Source organism: Hemitrygon akajei, chromosome 13, assembly GCF_048418815.1.
Source record: "Hemitrygon akajei chromosome 13, sHemAka1.3, whole genome shotgun sequence".
Classification (NCBI taxonomy): Eukaryota; Metazoa; Chordata; class Chondrichthyes; order Myliobatiformes; family Dasyatidae; genus Hemitrygon; species Hemitrygon akajei.
In genome coordinates, this window is record NC_133136.1 from 103,839,338 (window position 1) to 103,855,973 (window position 16,636).

General features: G+C 39.3%; 1 protein-coding gene across 3 annotated transcripts in view; it reads left to right on the forward strand.

Moving 5' to 3' along the window:
• The window catches only part of fras1 (Fraser extracellular matrix complex subunit 1), a 518,421-nt gene that overhangs the window by 198,373 nt on the left and 303,412 nt on the right, over window positions 1-16,636 (forward strand). For all 3 annotated transcript variants that reach the window (XM_073065197.1, XM_073065198.1, XM_073065199.1), the window contains exons 7-10: window positions 5,984-6,067; window positions 8,384-8,485; window positions 13,113-13,304; window positions 14,270-14,359. In XM_073065197.1, the coding sequence (XP_072921298.1) occupies window positions 5,984-6,067; window positions 8,384-8,485; window positions 13,113-13,304; window positions 14,270-14,359 (468 nt within the window). The remainder of the gene's footprint in view (window positions 1-5,983; window positions 6,068-8,383; window positions 8,486-13,112; window positions 13,305-14,269; window positions 14,360-16,636) is intronic.

Consider the following 16,636-nt stretch of genomic DNA (forward strand, 5'->3'; position numbering starts at 1 on the left):
CAATGCTTCTCATTATCTTGTACACCTCTGTCAAGTCACCTTTCATGCTCCGTCGCTCCAAGGAGAAAAGGCCAAGTTCACTCAACCTATTCTCGCACCCCAATCCAGGCAACATCCTTGTAAATCTCCTCTGCACCCTTTCTATAGTTTCCACATCCTTCCTGTAGTGAGGCGACCACAGTACTCCAAGTGGGGTCTGACCAGGGTAGGAGGTGTTGTGGATAATGAGGTGGGTTTTCAAAGCTTGCAGGGAGATTTATGCCGGTTAGAAGAATGGACTGAACGTTGGCAGATGGAGTTTAATGCTGAGAAGTGTGAGGTTCTACATTTTGGCAGGAATAATCCAAATAGAACATACAGGGTAAATGGTAGAGCATTGAGGAATGCAGTGGAACAGAGAGATCTAGGAATAACAGTGCATAGTTCCCTGAAGGTGGAGTCTCATGTAGATAGGGTGGTGAAGAAGGCTTTTGGAACGCTGGCCTTTATAAATCAGAGCATTGAGTACAGAAGTTGGGATGTAATGTTAAAATTGTACAAGGCATTGGTAAGGCCAAATTTGGAATATTGTGTACAGTTCTGGTCACCGAATTATAGGAAAGATATCAATAAATTAGAGAGAGTGCAGAGACGATTTACTAGGATGTTACCTGGGTTTCAGCACTTAAGTTACAGAGAAAGGTTGAACAAGTTAGGTCTCTATTCATTGGAGCGTAGAAGGTTGAGGGGGGATTTGATCGAGGTATTTAAAATGTTGAGAGGGATAGATAGAGTTGACGTGAATAGGCTGTTTCCATTGAGAGTAGGGGAGATTCAAACGAGAGGACATGATTTGAGAGTTAGGGGGCAAAAGTTTAAGGGAAACACGAGGAGGTATCTCTTTACTCAGAGAGTGATAGCTGTGTGGAATGAGCTTCCTGTAGAAGTAGTAGAGGCCAGTTCAGTTGTGTCATTTAAGGTAAAATTGGATAGGTATATGGACAGGAAAGGAGTGGAGGGTTATGGGCTGAGTGCAGGTAGGTGGGACTAGGTGAGATTAAGAGTTCGGCACGGACTAGGAGGGCCGGAATGGCCTGTTTCCGTGCTGTGATTGTTATATGGTTATATGGTTATATATAGCTGCAACGTTACATCTTGGCTCTTAAACTTAGTCCCACGATTGATTAAGGGCAATGCTCTATATGTCTTCTTAACCACAGAGTCAACCTGCGTAGCAGCTTTGACTGTCCTATGGACTCGGACCTCAAGATCCCTCTGATCCTCCACACTGCCAAGAGTCTTGCCATTAATACTATATTCTGCCATCATATTTGACCTACCAAAATGAACCACCTCACACTTATCTGGGTTGAACTCCATCTGCCACTTCTCAGCCCAGCTTTGCATCCTATCAATGTCCCGCTATAACCTCTGACCGCCCTCCACACTATCCACAACACCTCCAACCTTTGTGTCATGAGCAAATTTACTAACCCATCCCTCCACTTCCTCATCCAGATAATTTATAAAAATTACAAAGAGCAGGACAGATCCCCGAGGCACACCACCGGTCAACAACTTCCATGTAGAATATGACCCATCTACAACCAATCTTTGCCTTCCGTGGGCAAGCCAGTTCTGGATCCACAAAGCGATGTCCTCTTGGATCCCATGCCTCCTTACTTTCTCAATAAGCCTTGCATGGGGTACCTTATCAAATGCCTTGCTAAAATTCATATACACTACATCTGTGGCTCTACCCTCATCAATGTGTTTAGTCACATCCTCAAAAAATTCAATCAGACTCATAAGGCATGACCTGCCTTTGACAAAGCCATGCTGACTATTCCTAATCATATTATGCCTCTCCAAATGTTCATAAATCCTGCCTCTCACGACCTTCTCCATCAACTTACCAACCACTGAAGTAAGACTCACTGGTCTATAATTTCCCGAGCTATCTTTATTCCCTTTCTTGTATAAGGGAACAACATCTGCACCCTCCATACCACCACGTTCAGTTACAGGTACTACCCCTCAACCATCGGGCTCTTGAACCACTGGGTATAACATCACTCAGCTTTACTTGCCCCATCACTGAATTGTTCCCACAATGAATAGACTCGTTTTCAAGGATTCTTCATCTCACATTCTAGATATTTATTGATTATTACTATTTTCTCTGTTGTATTTGCACAGTTTGTTGCCTTTTTCATACTGGTTGTTTTTCCGCCCTGTTGGGTCAGGTGTTTCACTGATTCTGTTATGGTTCTGGATTTACCAAGTATGCCCGCAAGAAGTTGTATATGGGGTTGTATATGGTGACATAAATGTACTTTGAACTTTGGTTATGTTATTAGAGTTATGAATTATCTGCTTTATTAAAATCTGCAGCACATTTTGTTTCTCGTCTTTTGAAAGTAGATTATGAACTGAGTAAAGAAATTGCAAAGTAACACTGACCTTTATTAAGCTGCAGAAATAATGAAGATTCCCTCTTACATCCTAGTGCCATAGTTAAATATTCCTCATAACAGCAGTGCATTTGGCATGCTTTAAATATTGATGCTTTTCTGTTTGCCTACACTAGGCTGTTAAAAAATGTGTTTGATTCTATTTGGAAGTGGAATCATCCCTAACAAAGGTAGATTGTTCTATTCATTTGTACAGGTTCTACTTTAAACTCTCTCTCACTTGATAAGACAGTTTGTAAGTTAATTTCAGAAATCAATCTCATTATTGTGAATTTTAAATGGTGTCATCCCACAGCCAGAATAAGGTTCTAAGGCTGTTTTGAACAGCTTCATTAGAAAATGCTGTTTTGAATGAGGGAGTGCACTCAGTGGAGACTTGTGTAGTTGGAGCAGGTGGGAGACAAAGGGGAGTATAGGAAGGAATAGCAGCTTAGGCACACAAAATGGATCTCTTTCTCAGTCTTCCTGATCTGCACTGCCATTAGTGATAATGAATGAAGTGTACAGCTAAAGGAATGCTGACGCCAAAAGAGCGAAAAGACTTTTAAACTGTGGTTATAAAGTAACTAATTTCTCCTGTTGAAAGGAATGACAGTTATACGTAGGAATGTTTTTTGTGAGAGATTCAGTCTTGTGTAGTTTATATTTATAATGGTCTATATGTTTCATAAATGTCCCCTAATTCTAAAACAACTCGAAAAATCAGTATTAGATATCTGTGATTCAAACCATCCCTATATTTAAATCAGTACATAGATTGTCTATGCTGAGCTGCATGCCAGGGGAGTTTTCAGTACTTTAGAAAAGAACATTTTTGTGAGATTTGGATTTAAAATTAAAGCTTAATTTGTTTTCCCCACTAGCACCATTTATTAGGTTGCTGCTTGTCTTTATGAGGTGTTTGTTTTGGAGTATGTTGATTTTCTTTTAAAATTAAGCAAGTTGGCGTAAACCACTTGCATTTACCTTATTCATATACATAATGCTATTGAGTTCATCTTTGCATAGTGGTAAGTAACATCTAAGTGAAAATCGGACTAAAGAATAAATATATTTTAAAAGCCTAGTTTTCAGTTGGCTAACTCAAATGATACTGCTTTGTTCTGGAGTTATCAAGTCAAATTCGGGAGAGGGGCTTTATACTGAACATCATTAATGCTGGAAGGTAACATAGTGCCTTCAAAATAAATAAAGTAAGCATTGTTGCCCTGGTATCACCAGACAGGAAATAAATCCAATATAGTAATTATCATGGCCATATATACTTAAGGTAAACAATAACTTTGTATTTTGTTATGTAACATGACCAAGTAGTAATTAAAAGTTAACAAATGTAGACTACTGTTGTTAGCTTGGTACCAGTATTTGTGGCAGTTGAATAATGTAGACTTGTAATGCTATTTTATGTCTTATTTTGAACAGTCTGTTCCAGCAGTTGGTGTTGGGGTGAAGTGTCAGTGAGAACCCTATGAAGGATTTCTCTTCTTCCCAGTATTATCTGCAACTGTTGGTTATTCTTGGCTGATTTAATAAGTTAGGAGGAATCAATGCCAGCCCAATTTCTACACGGACTGTCAGAATGAAAAATTTGATGGGTTAGCTTTTTTGTCTGTGCACAGATAGCACCTTGGAATTCATTCAGTATTCCAAAATAACTTGTAATTGTCCTGTATAGTAGGAAAGAAGATAATAAGGGTGAATTGTGAAATTATTATGCTTTGCAGATTCTTTTCCATAATAAATTTCAGTTATTCTATCTTGCTGCCACATAGTGTATTCTGAAACTTTCCTCCTGTAAGTTGGCAATTACTGTTTGCAGCACACTTGGTGGAATTTAGCCAAGTGTTATAACCCAGGGCTCTTTACAGAATCTTTCTTGTAAGTTGGCTGTAATTTCCTGATACTTTGGCCAGGAAGACCTGGTTCAGGAATAGCAACTTATCTCAATAGAGAGAACTGACTAAGAGGTATACAGTATTAGGGGATTTATAATCTTTAATTAACTTAGTTTTCTAGAAAAAAATTTTAAAGCATGATAAATATTTAAATATTTTAGTAGTTTTACTTTAAAAAGTATTAGCTACTTTTTGATTTTTAATAGTTTGGAATATTTTTGTCAGAAGTAAAGATTGGTGATTGGGATGGATGATGTGGCTTAGTAGCTTGTCTAAGACCCTTGCGCAGCTTCAAAAACTGTACTTCTCCATTCCACTCCTGTGATGGGAGTATATAATAAATACCGTGTGGCATCAGGACTACTTTGGTCTTCAAGCTGACCTGGTAGATTTCAGAAAGGTCATGCTGCATTAGTGAATGACCAGAATGTTGGAGTTTGATGTTGTCAACAAGTTCTGGTCCATAGTTTTCTAAGTCAACATCGACCCTTCAGGTATTAATTTTTTCCTTACCTTTAGCTGTTTTGGATTTGCACTGGCCTATTTTACCCATTGGTTCACCATAAAAAACCGACAATTTATATTTTGTTATATAAATTGGTGCTTTTCTGAAACATTCACTGAACGTGAATGGATATGCCACTGGAATTCAATTGGGTGAAATGTTACACGTGTAAATTCTGACTCTTCCTTCTCCTTAATTTATAAATAATTTTATAGGTTTACTGCTGGCCATGATGGCTACTTTTCTCTAAATGCCATTTTCTCTCAATGACACAGACACCCCTCAGAAATCTCCACAGTATCTTGAAAAGGTGAACTACTTGCACTGTTTTTATCAGGGAAGTACGACCACACAAGAATATAGCATAATAACATAAAAATTATAATTAAATTGCTATTTAACAAGGATTTTGCAGGATGGAATGTTAAAAATCTTTAATTAAATCTTGAGTCCAAACAGCATTAAGGCTCATAAAACTTCTGAAAACTTCCACTAAGTTTATGGTGGACAAAGGAGAGAAGTACACAGAAAATTAAAATCACAGGACAGTTATGGTTGCTTGGGTTACAGAAATTGGCTTTTAATGAATTAATAAATCAGGACTGATAATTTTTGAGATCGGAAATAAAGTTTGCTCTCATGGAATTTATATAGAATAACAATGAGTCGTTAATTGATACATTAATTGTATTGATGCATGAGTCATTAACTGACATTAATACAAAGGAAATGAGAGGAGGAGATCTACTTCCTACTGCCAAATAGAGGCCTGAATTAGCCCGAGCATAATGGTCTGGTCTAAAGTGTCAGTGTTAATCTGCAGAATAAAATAAACTTGTAACCTAAGATTGGTGATTATAAAAATATATTTATGAGCAAGCTTTCCAATGTAAAGCAGAATGATTAGAATAAAGAATTTTTGCTTAGATTGGAGCCTGCATTAGCAGGATTGACAAAGGCAAAGCCAAAACTTTTCTTAATTGATCAATAGTCTCAACTCCAATCTGAATGTAATTGTCTGAAATTCCTGTTATTGTCATTTAGAATTTAAATATTAATAAATGAAAATATTATCAGTCACGTATCCATCCAGGGCTGCTTATTATTATTTTTGTCTCTGCTAACTGTAGGATGAAGATGTGGTATTGCAGGTTGGAAAGTGCTGTCCTGACTGCCTGCCAAAATCCTGTTCATTGGCAGGGAAGGAGTACAAGGTAACCTTGAAGATGAACTGCAAGATTTGACTTTATGTTCGTATCCAGCTATTGTTCATGGGCCCATTTCCAACTCAGACAACACGACAAACCAGTCTTTGATTTCTTGTAGCTTTGTCTGCTATTTTAACAGTGGTTAGAATCTGATTTAAAAAAATTTATTTTCTTGTAGAAGGTAAAAAATTTCCTTTACCTTAGCTTGTATAATATATCGAATAGGAACTAGTTGCTTTTGAACCCTGGCTGAAACATTTGCTGATGAATGCCATTTACTGTGTGATTTCAGGCAGATCTTCAAAGTTAATTTCATTTCAATTGATTTCCAGATTTCTGATTTAGCCGTGAACTTTGCAGCAAGTTAATTACATGAAATAGAAGTTTGTCAGTTTTTTTTCTCTTTTAAAGCTAAGTTAGTTAGCTTCCTACATATCTCTTAAAATGTTTGCTAGTGCACTTGTGAAGTGCACAGCTTTTCCAGAAATGTGTCTGAAGGTGTGTTTGTGAGGGTAGCCTCTTGTCACTTTGATGCTATGATCTCCAGTCTCATTTGAATAAGAATCAGAATCAGGTTTAATATCACCAATATATATCGTGAAATTTGTTGTTTTTATAGCAGGAGTACAATGCAAAACATGATAAATATAGAAAAAACTGAGTTACAGTAATTATTTATATGTAACTTAAATAGTTTTAAAGTTTTAAATAAGTAGTACAAAAAATAATTGAGGTAGTGTTCATGGGTTTAATGTCCATTTAGAAAACTAATGGCAGAGGGAAAGGTGTTCCTGAATCGCTAGGTGTGTGCTTTTATACTTTTGTACTGTAACAATGGGAATAGAGAATGCCCTGGGTGCTGGGGTTCCTTAATGATGGACGTCGCCTTCCTGGTGCACTGCTCCTTGAAGATGTCGTGTATACTATGGAGGCTAGTAGTCATGAAGGAGCTAATTATACAAGTTTCTGCAATGTATTTTAATATTGTGGTAGCTGCCCCATCCCCCCATAGCAGACAGTGGTGCAGCCAGTCACAGTGCTCTCCATGGTATATACGTAGAAGTTTTCAAGTGCTTTAGTTGAAATATAATGAAACCCCTAATGAAATATAGCCGAGCCGATGTCTTGCCTTTTTTTTATCGCTTCATCAATATGTTGCGGCCAGGTTAGGTCCTCAGATATATTGTCACCCAGGAATTTGAAATTCTTCACTCACTCCACCTCCGATCTCTCTATGAGGATTAGTTTATGTTCCCTTGTCTTACCCTTCCTGAGCCCACAGCCAGCTCTTTGGTTTTACTGAAATTGAGCGCAACACCACTCAGCCCCAAAATATTGCGATAACTCTCATCATTCTGTGTCCGGAGTAGCACAAATCATCAAGTTTTTTTTAAGAGGTTATTTCATGTATTCAGGCATTTTATTGGAAACAATCTTCCCTGTTTATTATGCTCTAGAGAAATGCCAGATTATTTAAGGAAGCAGTTTTTAATTAACATCACTCTTGCAAACTAGAACATTTTGATAAAACTAACTGGAATGATGTTGCAGCAATGCAAGTTATCAAGTTCAAGCGTAACTGTCATTCAACCACACTCATGTATACAGGTAAATGAAACAGTGTTCCTCCTGGGCTAAAGAACAAAACACAGTATGTACAGTAACAGATAGCCACGACTCTGCAAGAACAAGCATTGTAGCAGTTCCTTATCTCATGCTGCATCAGCCACAGGTGAAGGCATTCCAGCTTGTCTTCCAGGGAGCGAACTTTGGGAAACAGCACCAAAGAGAGAGCCAGCCTTCAGGGGCCAGTTCCCAACCCAGCACAGATTCCAGCATGCCCATCAACTTCTGTCCCTGCCCCCCTCCCCTTCCCACCACGTCTGATGCCTCCTTCCTTGCGTAGCTGCAACAGGCGACTCTGCGGCTTGAGGGCCTGAACCACGTAGTAACAGAGGCCACATGGCTTCCCGACCATCAGTCTCCCCCATGAACTGGATGTATTACCAATGTCCAACAGGCTGCTGCAATCACAAGAAAAAGATGTTTAAGACAGACATTTGCACCATTTGTTGGACCTGGAGAGGCCAATACAATGAGTAAAAATGTCACAACTCAGATGTTTATAAACACTTTCGGAGGTATATGTTAGAAAAAGAATCTAAAATATATTGCACTCAACTAGTTGCTTTTCAATTGGGAGCAAGAAATGAAATCATTAACACCCTAATTGCCAGGTAATTTATTCCATTTAGTGTAATTACACTACAGGTGAAATATAGGTTGAATATCTCTCTTGATAAGCCAGTCTTTGTTTTGCAGCATGGTGACCAATGGGAAAAGGATGAATGCACCAGCTGCATATGTGACCGTGGTGAAATGAGATGCTTTACGCAGATGTGCCCAGCACTGACTTGTGAAAAGGTAATGGCAGGTTGCTCTCCTCGAGGGGAAAAGTGTGACATTTTAGAGACATTACTGAGTAGATTTTTGTGTTATTTCACCTGAGTTCAGGAGAGTTAGATGTGCTCATTCGAAAGCTTTCCAGGATTTACAGCATGCAATCCCACTGTGACAACTGGCATGCATTTCCACATCCCCCAAGCTATTTTTGTAGGTTTCAGTATAGTTCGATATTTATGTGAATGAGCTAGTCTACCAACGATTTCTTCTAAGTGGTATGTGGAAGAGAAGTATGCTGCCTCCCCAGATGTGCTTCTTGGTAATTAGCTCCAATACAAATCTCACTGACATCATTTAAGCTTCTGCTAAAACCTGCAGCAGCTGTGTCAGAGACCTCCCACTTCAACGTACTTCTGGGAGTTGGTCCTAGGCCCTGAAATATAACAATTTAAATATACTTCCTTTCTGCTTAACTGTATGTTTCCATTGGGTGCATTCATTAGTAACTAAAAATGAACTGATTAAATCTGAGATGGGTTGAGATCGGATCGGTTTCATAAATGAATAGCCAGCTCCAACATTCAGTGAACGTTGTTCAATTTAAATTGCTGCTATCTTGACTTTGAGTCTGAAAAATCAGTGTTTTTCAATCATGTCCTTGTACTTCAGCTGCTAAAGCTTTCTCCCACATATGCATGAACAATTCCGTTGATTAATGTGGATCTGGTAAAAAGCACAGATAAATAGCAGATGCTGGAAACCTAGAACAAAAAGACAACGTGCTGGAACAACTCGTAGGGGCAGAGCATCAGTGGAATGAAAAAGCAGCCTGCTTTCTTCCTCTTCACAGTTGCTGTCTGACTCGCCCAGTGTTTCTGGCATTTTCTATTTGAGGAGTTTTCATTAATGTGAAGAGTTGAATTGTAGTTGCTAATCATCTGAAATCTGGTCTTTCATACTGCCCATTATGCTTCCGGTGATTAGGGCAGCGATGAATATCCTTAATATCTGGCGGTGTTCAGGGTTTCCTTCACCATGTCAGTAGCTACCTCTCAGTAATCACTACCATTAGTCATGCTAATATCGGGTGGAGACCAGGAATACCATCACACTCAGATGTAGAAGGATTCTTCATTGCTGTTTCCTTAATAGTTTTATTTTACCTGTCGGAGTTGTTAGCTCTGAGCTGGATCTCTAAACCCGGAGGACCAGACCAGTGGACCACTCTTAGTCTGGCCTCTACCCTTTGACCTGTTTGGCATAGGTGGCCCTACCAAGAGCCAAAGCATACAGCCCTGTCTCTAAACAGCATAGCTCTCCGAGTCATTGAGGCACTCAAGCCTCCAAACCATGACAAGGTTGAGATCCTCTTGGAGGGAATCTGGTCTAAAGTCAGTCATTTAGCTCATCAACCATGACAGTTACTTGAACAAAAGATAAATATGTGCTTCAAACTGGTAATCTAATATGTGTTTTAATCAGATAAGAGCAGCAATATCAATTAACTACTGTAGTTGGGGGTTTTCTATAGGAAACAATGGTTAAATAACATTAAGCAGTCTTCACATTTACATCCTGTTTTGCAGGATGCATAGCGGAAGGATTTATCATAATGATTGAGGGACATGTTTTGGCTGGGAACAGCTTTAACTGCTCCCACCTGCTGTTTGATATGGCTAACCCAGCAGATGGGCCTATTGAGGGTTTCCAAAATATTCCATGCCCTCACCTGTCCAGCAATTGCAAATGCTGTGAATTTGAGAGTTTGGGTGGTAACTTCAGATTGGTGTACCTGTTTGATTTTGGGGAAGTTTGTGATTTTGGTGTGGTGTAAGACACAAGGAAGTGCTACAATTCAACCCACTTAACTGTTTTACTAATCTTGTTTTGCTCACATGTTGAACAAACCCAACAGTTTGAAGAATAAAAGGGAAGGTAATTTTACACAAATGTTTGAAATGACATAAAGGGAGGAAAATTTGTCGTTCTTTCTAATATTCTTGTATTTTTCTGATCAAGACTTTACTGCATATGTGCATTTTAGAGTCCGAGTCTTGGGCACTACTGCAAGGATGCCGGCCTTTCATCCCAAGCATTTTATGCCAACCGCTCTGCCCATACAGCTAGTCCCAATTTCTTGCGTTTGGACCATATTCCTCCAAGCTCCATTCCTCCATCCCTCTCTTAAATGATACTATCTTACCTGCCTTAACTGCTTCTTCTGGCATCTCATTCCAAATATTCACCAGCTTCTGTGTGTAAAACTTGCCCCTCAGATCCTTTTTAAATCCTTCCCCTCTCACTCTATCCCATGCCTCCATGTTTTAAACTCCCCTACCCTATGGAAAAGACTGCTACCATCCACCTTAACTACAGTATGCCTCTCAAACTTTAATTGCTTCTTTAAGATGGTCTCTCACTCCCCAACACTCCAAGGAATAAAGAATAGCCTGGCGAACCTCCCCCTATGATTTAGGCCCCCTAGTCGTGGCAACATCCTCGTAAATGTTTTCTGTGCTTTCGCTTAACTGTGTTTTTCCTATAACGGGGTAACCAGAACTACATACCATACTTCAAGTGAAGCCTCGCTAACAACTTGTACCACTGCAACATGATGTCCCAGCTCCTATATCCAATGCCTTGACTGATGAAGGCCAGTGTGCGAAACACCTTTTTGTCATCCTGTGACACCACTTTCACAAACTGTTCATTGTACCTCTAAATCCCTCTGTTCTTTTACACTCTGTCGTGCCATGCATAAGTCTAAACGGTGTGCCATGCACAACTTATCACACACACAAAACCATGCTGACTCCTCCTAAACAGACTGCCCATCCAAATATTGGTAGATACTGTCCCTCAGAATTTCCTCCAGTAACTTCCCCACTGATGTCAGGCTGATTGGTTTGGAGTTTCCTGGCTTGTCCTTGCTACCCTTCTTAAACAATAGAATGACGTAATCCACCTTCCAGCCTTCAGCAGCTGCACCAGTGGCTAACGATAAAGCAAACATCACCACAAGAGCCTCTGCAGCATCTTCTCTTGCCTTCCACAAAGTTTGATGGTGCACACATCAGGCCCTGTGGGTTTATCTACCTTAGTGTGTTGCAAGGCTGCCACTACCTCTCCCAGTAATATGAATGTTCTCCAAAACAGCTCCTCTTGTTGCCCTTATCTCTTACCAACCATGATTTTCTCTTCACTAAAAACCGAGGTGAATTATTCATCATAAGCCACAAGTCTCCTGTGGCTCATCATAGGTGGACCTACTGTCTCCTGATTCGTTCCCCGGACTCTTCCTTTTACTCATGGAACCTCTTGGGATTTACCTGCAGATCTATCTCATATCTTCTCTTTGTTCTTCTGATTTCCCTAAGAGTTTTCTTAAACTTGTTATAGTCATCAAGTGATTCACTCATTTCCAATCTGCTAATTGTATTTATTTTCTTCTTTTTCTTGACCAAGCTCTCAATATCTCTTGTCAACCAAGATTCCCTAAACGTTCCATGTTTACCCTTTACCCTAACAGGAACAGATCACATATCACATGCTTAAAAGCCTCACATTTGCCATTTGTGCCTTTCCCTGATAATTATCCAAAAAATAGTCCTGAGCTAGTTTAGTACTCCAATCCATGGACCTGTTCTATCCTTTTTTCATCACTATATTAAAACTAATACTTTTAAATAGATGCAAACAACCCTTTTAGGTAATGCAAGTCATAATTAGCAGTAGCTTCCATTTCTTAATGCTAGATTATCAATTGGTATACAGAATTTACTGGATGTAACAATTTTAAATGCTTACTTGTGTCTTCCAAATATATTCAATAACTGTGCAATGTAGCAGCTCTAAAACAATAGCTAGAATGTATTTTTATGTTATTGCATAAGTATTACAATATAATAATGATCAACAATTAACTAAACAGATTAAAACTTGTCCAAAAGGCATTTTTGCTCCAAGTCAGAATATCAAATAGGCAAATTTAATGTGAGCATTTTTCCATGTATTCATAAATTTAAAATCCATTAACAAAAATTAGTTTTATACTGTATGTATTAAAAGGAAACTTAGCTGGAATGCATTTTCAAATTATTATATATGTGACAAAATAAAAGAGTCTTCACAAAGCCAAAGCATTCAGGTATGTTTGGTCAATTGGAATGATAGAATGCCTCAAATTTCAACAGCTCTGGAGTTATTTCTTGCCTGAAGAATTTCTTGAGCCCTGGAAAATTTGAACTGCTTAAAAAATCTTGAGGTTTGCAAGCTCAAGCAGATAAATGATTTTTCTGTATTACTTGGTGAAGATGGAGAAGATATATCTCCTTCCAGCTATAAAAGCTAGCATCAGTCAAAGTCAGTCCCTGTCTTCGATTCCTCCAGCCTATGATTTCTTACTCTTTCTGATCTTTGCTCCTTTTGATTCATTGTTCCCTCTTCTTTGCACCTCAGCTCTGGTTTGGTACTCAAGGAGGAGCTTTCATTCAACTTGGAATCACCTGGTCTTCCAGTCAGATCTGTTCTTTCTAATTCCCTAATTCCTAAACCCCAACCCCATCCTCCTCCCTGCATTTTGAAATCTCCTCAAGATGCCAAAGGAATTTAACTTTGATATCCTATACCAATATTTTTATATCTACAGGGGCAGAGTAAAGTCAAAAGGTTTGGACGTTGCTGTGAGGAATGTGTGCCTGGGAAAGGACATTGCCAGTATGAAGGTGTCATCAGGTACCACGGAGAGATGTGGAATATGACTGGCTGCGAGTTCTGTATGTGCGAGAAAGGACAGGTACTCTGCCAAATAGCAGAGTGTGCCAGGGTGGAGTGCTTGTGGGTAAGGAACTCCCTCTGCCTGTGTTGTTGAAAAATGATGGTGTGGCTCCAATTCTTTGAATTTGAATGACCTCTTAGAAATAGTAAGATGCTAAGTTCAGTTGTTGACAATTATCTTCACATCACAGAACTAATGTGGGTAGACTTCTGAATTACTTTGTTTTAGTATCGTCTTGTACACAGAAGAAGGGAGGAAACAACTTAGAATAATAAACATTATTTATTACTAACAAAGGCACTGCATGCCCAGTAATTATGAGAATGGTATCAATTGTTCTTACACAGCAAACAATTCATGGTCCCTTGCTGTTCTCACACAGAGGATATTGTGCCTTTAACTTCTTGTGTTAGACTTAGAAAACTACTGAGTTTTTGAAGTACACCGATGAATGAATCCCTAAAATATTTAAATGAGTAAAGTAATCCTTGAGTTGCTGGGTAAAAGTATCATTAGAACATGCAATTAGGATGTAAGGTGCAGTCATGTAGAGTCCTTTTGAACTTGCTCATTAGCAATATTATGTCTTTTATTGATCCCATTACCATTTCACACACTTGGTCAACCATGGATGACTTTAAAGATTTTTGCTACCTTATCTTTTCAGAATTGTATAATGAAGGGCCTGTTCTTTATTGACACTCTCAGCACCTCCAGAAGAGAACAGGGTATTTGTTCAGCAGTTAAAACTCCACTGTGAAGTCATCCCGCATTTCTTATCGTATCTCTGCATGTCCAAAGAATGAGTTAACCTAGTTTAACTTGGGCTGCTGCTGTAAGCTGCCCCGTCTGTATGCTAATAACAATCCTACCTAATATACTGACCTCTTACTGCAGTGGTGAAGCAGAGGTGCCAGACCTCAGGGCCTAATACATATACTAATGTACACCCTAGTAATTCTGCATTTACACACTCTGGTGATTGTGGTAATTACCTGATCTGAGTAAATCTTTGTAATCATCTGTAGGGTGAAGAATTGCTGCACTTGCCTGGAAAATGCTGCCCTGAATGTGTGCCGGTGACCAGTTACTGTGTCCATAAAGAGCAAAGCACAGAGGTGGGTCCCATGGAATGGACACTACGGTCAGAAATACAATCAAATGCCAGGAGTTTGAATGGTGACAGCAGTTCTAAACATAAGAAATAACTAGCCTTGGTGAAACACAGTTAATAAGGAAAAAATGGATTGATTTGCTAAATAAGACATGTCTAGGAAGTAACTCACACAAAAATGCCGGGGGAGCTCAGCAGGCCAGGCAGCGTCTCGGAAAAGAGTACAGTCGGTGTTTCGGGCCAAAACCCTAACTATTTCTCAAATGCACAGTTTTAAAAATTTAAACAACACACACAATTTTAAACACAGTTTTAATTTATTTACTTACTTACTGCCCATTACACCATTGGTGCTTAGGGCAGCAATTTAGGTTCCCTATCTCTGTCTATCCTTGGCCATCTCTCTATTGTGTCCCAGGTGTGGTCCAGGGACCTCAGCACTGTTACACACAGATAGTAGAAGGATTCGTCATTGCTGTTTACGGAACAATTTTTTTGACTTGTCGGGGTTGTTAGCCCTGAGCTGAACCTGGAGGACCGGTGAACCACTCTTAGTTTGGCCTCTACCCTTTGACATGCTTGGGATTTCCACCAATAGCCAAAGCACAAGGCTCTGTCTCCAGCCAGCATAGCTCTTCAGGTCATTAAGGCAGGTAAGCCTCCAAACCCTCCAGGATTGGAGGAGCCTGCAAGTTCCTAGCTCATGTATTCATAATACGTGATACCTAGTCCTGGTAACATGCCATTGTGGGCTTGTTCCTAATATATGCCAGGACATTAATTAATTAATTAACCAGCCATTTATTTATTTTAAATTAATTTTATTTATTATTTATTTTTAATTTTTTTCTCTTAGATAGATAGATAGATACTTTATTCATCCCCATGGGGAAATTCAACATTTTTTCCAATGTCCCATACACTTATTGTAGCAAAACTAATTACATACAATACTTAACTCAGTAAAAATATGATATGCATCTAAAATCACCCTCTCAAAAAGCATTAATAATAGCTTTTAAAAAGTTCTTAAGTAGTTTACTTAAATACATTGAGTCCTAACCCCGGCACTTTAACATATCTTACTCCTGGCGGTTGAATTGTAAAGCCGAATGGCATTAGGGAGTATTGATCTCTTCATCCTGTCTGAGGAACATTGCATCGATAGCAACCTGTCGCTGAAACTGCTTCTCTGTCTCTGGATGGTGCTATGTAGAGGATGTCCTTATACATTATGTATTGCATTGAACTGCTACTCAAGTTAACAAATTTCATGTCACATGCCAGAGATAATAATCCTGATTTTGATTCTGATTCAGGGCCCATTTTTATATCCCAGAGAATACTTTGTTCTACTCCATTACAGTAGTGGAATTGATGGTGAGAGTTTGAGTCAGACCCCAGCCGATAGGAATCCCACATTTGTGCAGCAACTCACAAGCAGTTACTTGCTTCTCTTTTCCATCCAACACAACCCTTTTGTCTGGATATATAACTCAGCGTACAGGGCCGGAAACAAAGCCAGGCTAACTGAAACAAGAAAACCAAGTTGACGCCGGGGAAAGTCAGCTACAACAAAGCCAAGCTGGAAACAGTGCAGGCTTACAGGTGACTTATCGATGTGATTAACTTTTGCCAGTTGAAACTTTAAGTAACTTTCAGCTACATTTAAAATGTCCCTCTGTTTTTCGTCAAAATACAACTGAAGTGTAATTAGTCAGTTAGTTACTGTCTTTTTGATCTTGCAAAGTACAGTTTGGTTTAAAAATATGTAATTGGCCGTGGATGGGTTTGGAGTCAAGCTGTTGGAAAGGTTATATGTTTAGACTACTGATGAAGGGACTCAACCTGAAACATCGACAGTTTACTCTTTTCCATAGATGCTGCTGGACCTGAGTTGCCTCAGCATTTTGTGTGTTGCCTGGATTTCCAGCATCTGCAGATTTTCTCTTGTTTTTGGTTTTAGATTACTTGCTAAGTATTTCACCTAGTACACTGCTTCTTCACCAAGTTGCTGTTTTGGGGGGTCACACTGTAGCGTAAGAGCATAATGCTATTACAGCGCCAGCTGTTGGATTGGGGTTCAATTCCCACTACCGCCTGTAACGAGTCTGCACATTCTCTCCGTGATGTGTGGGCTTCCCCTGGGTACTCCAGCTACCTCCCACATCCCAAAGACATATGGTTAGGGTACGTGAGTTGTGAACACTGGAAGGAAACCTCGCGGAATTTTTTGATGTAAATCACACACTTCTCTGTACATGTGACAATCAAGTGAATC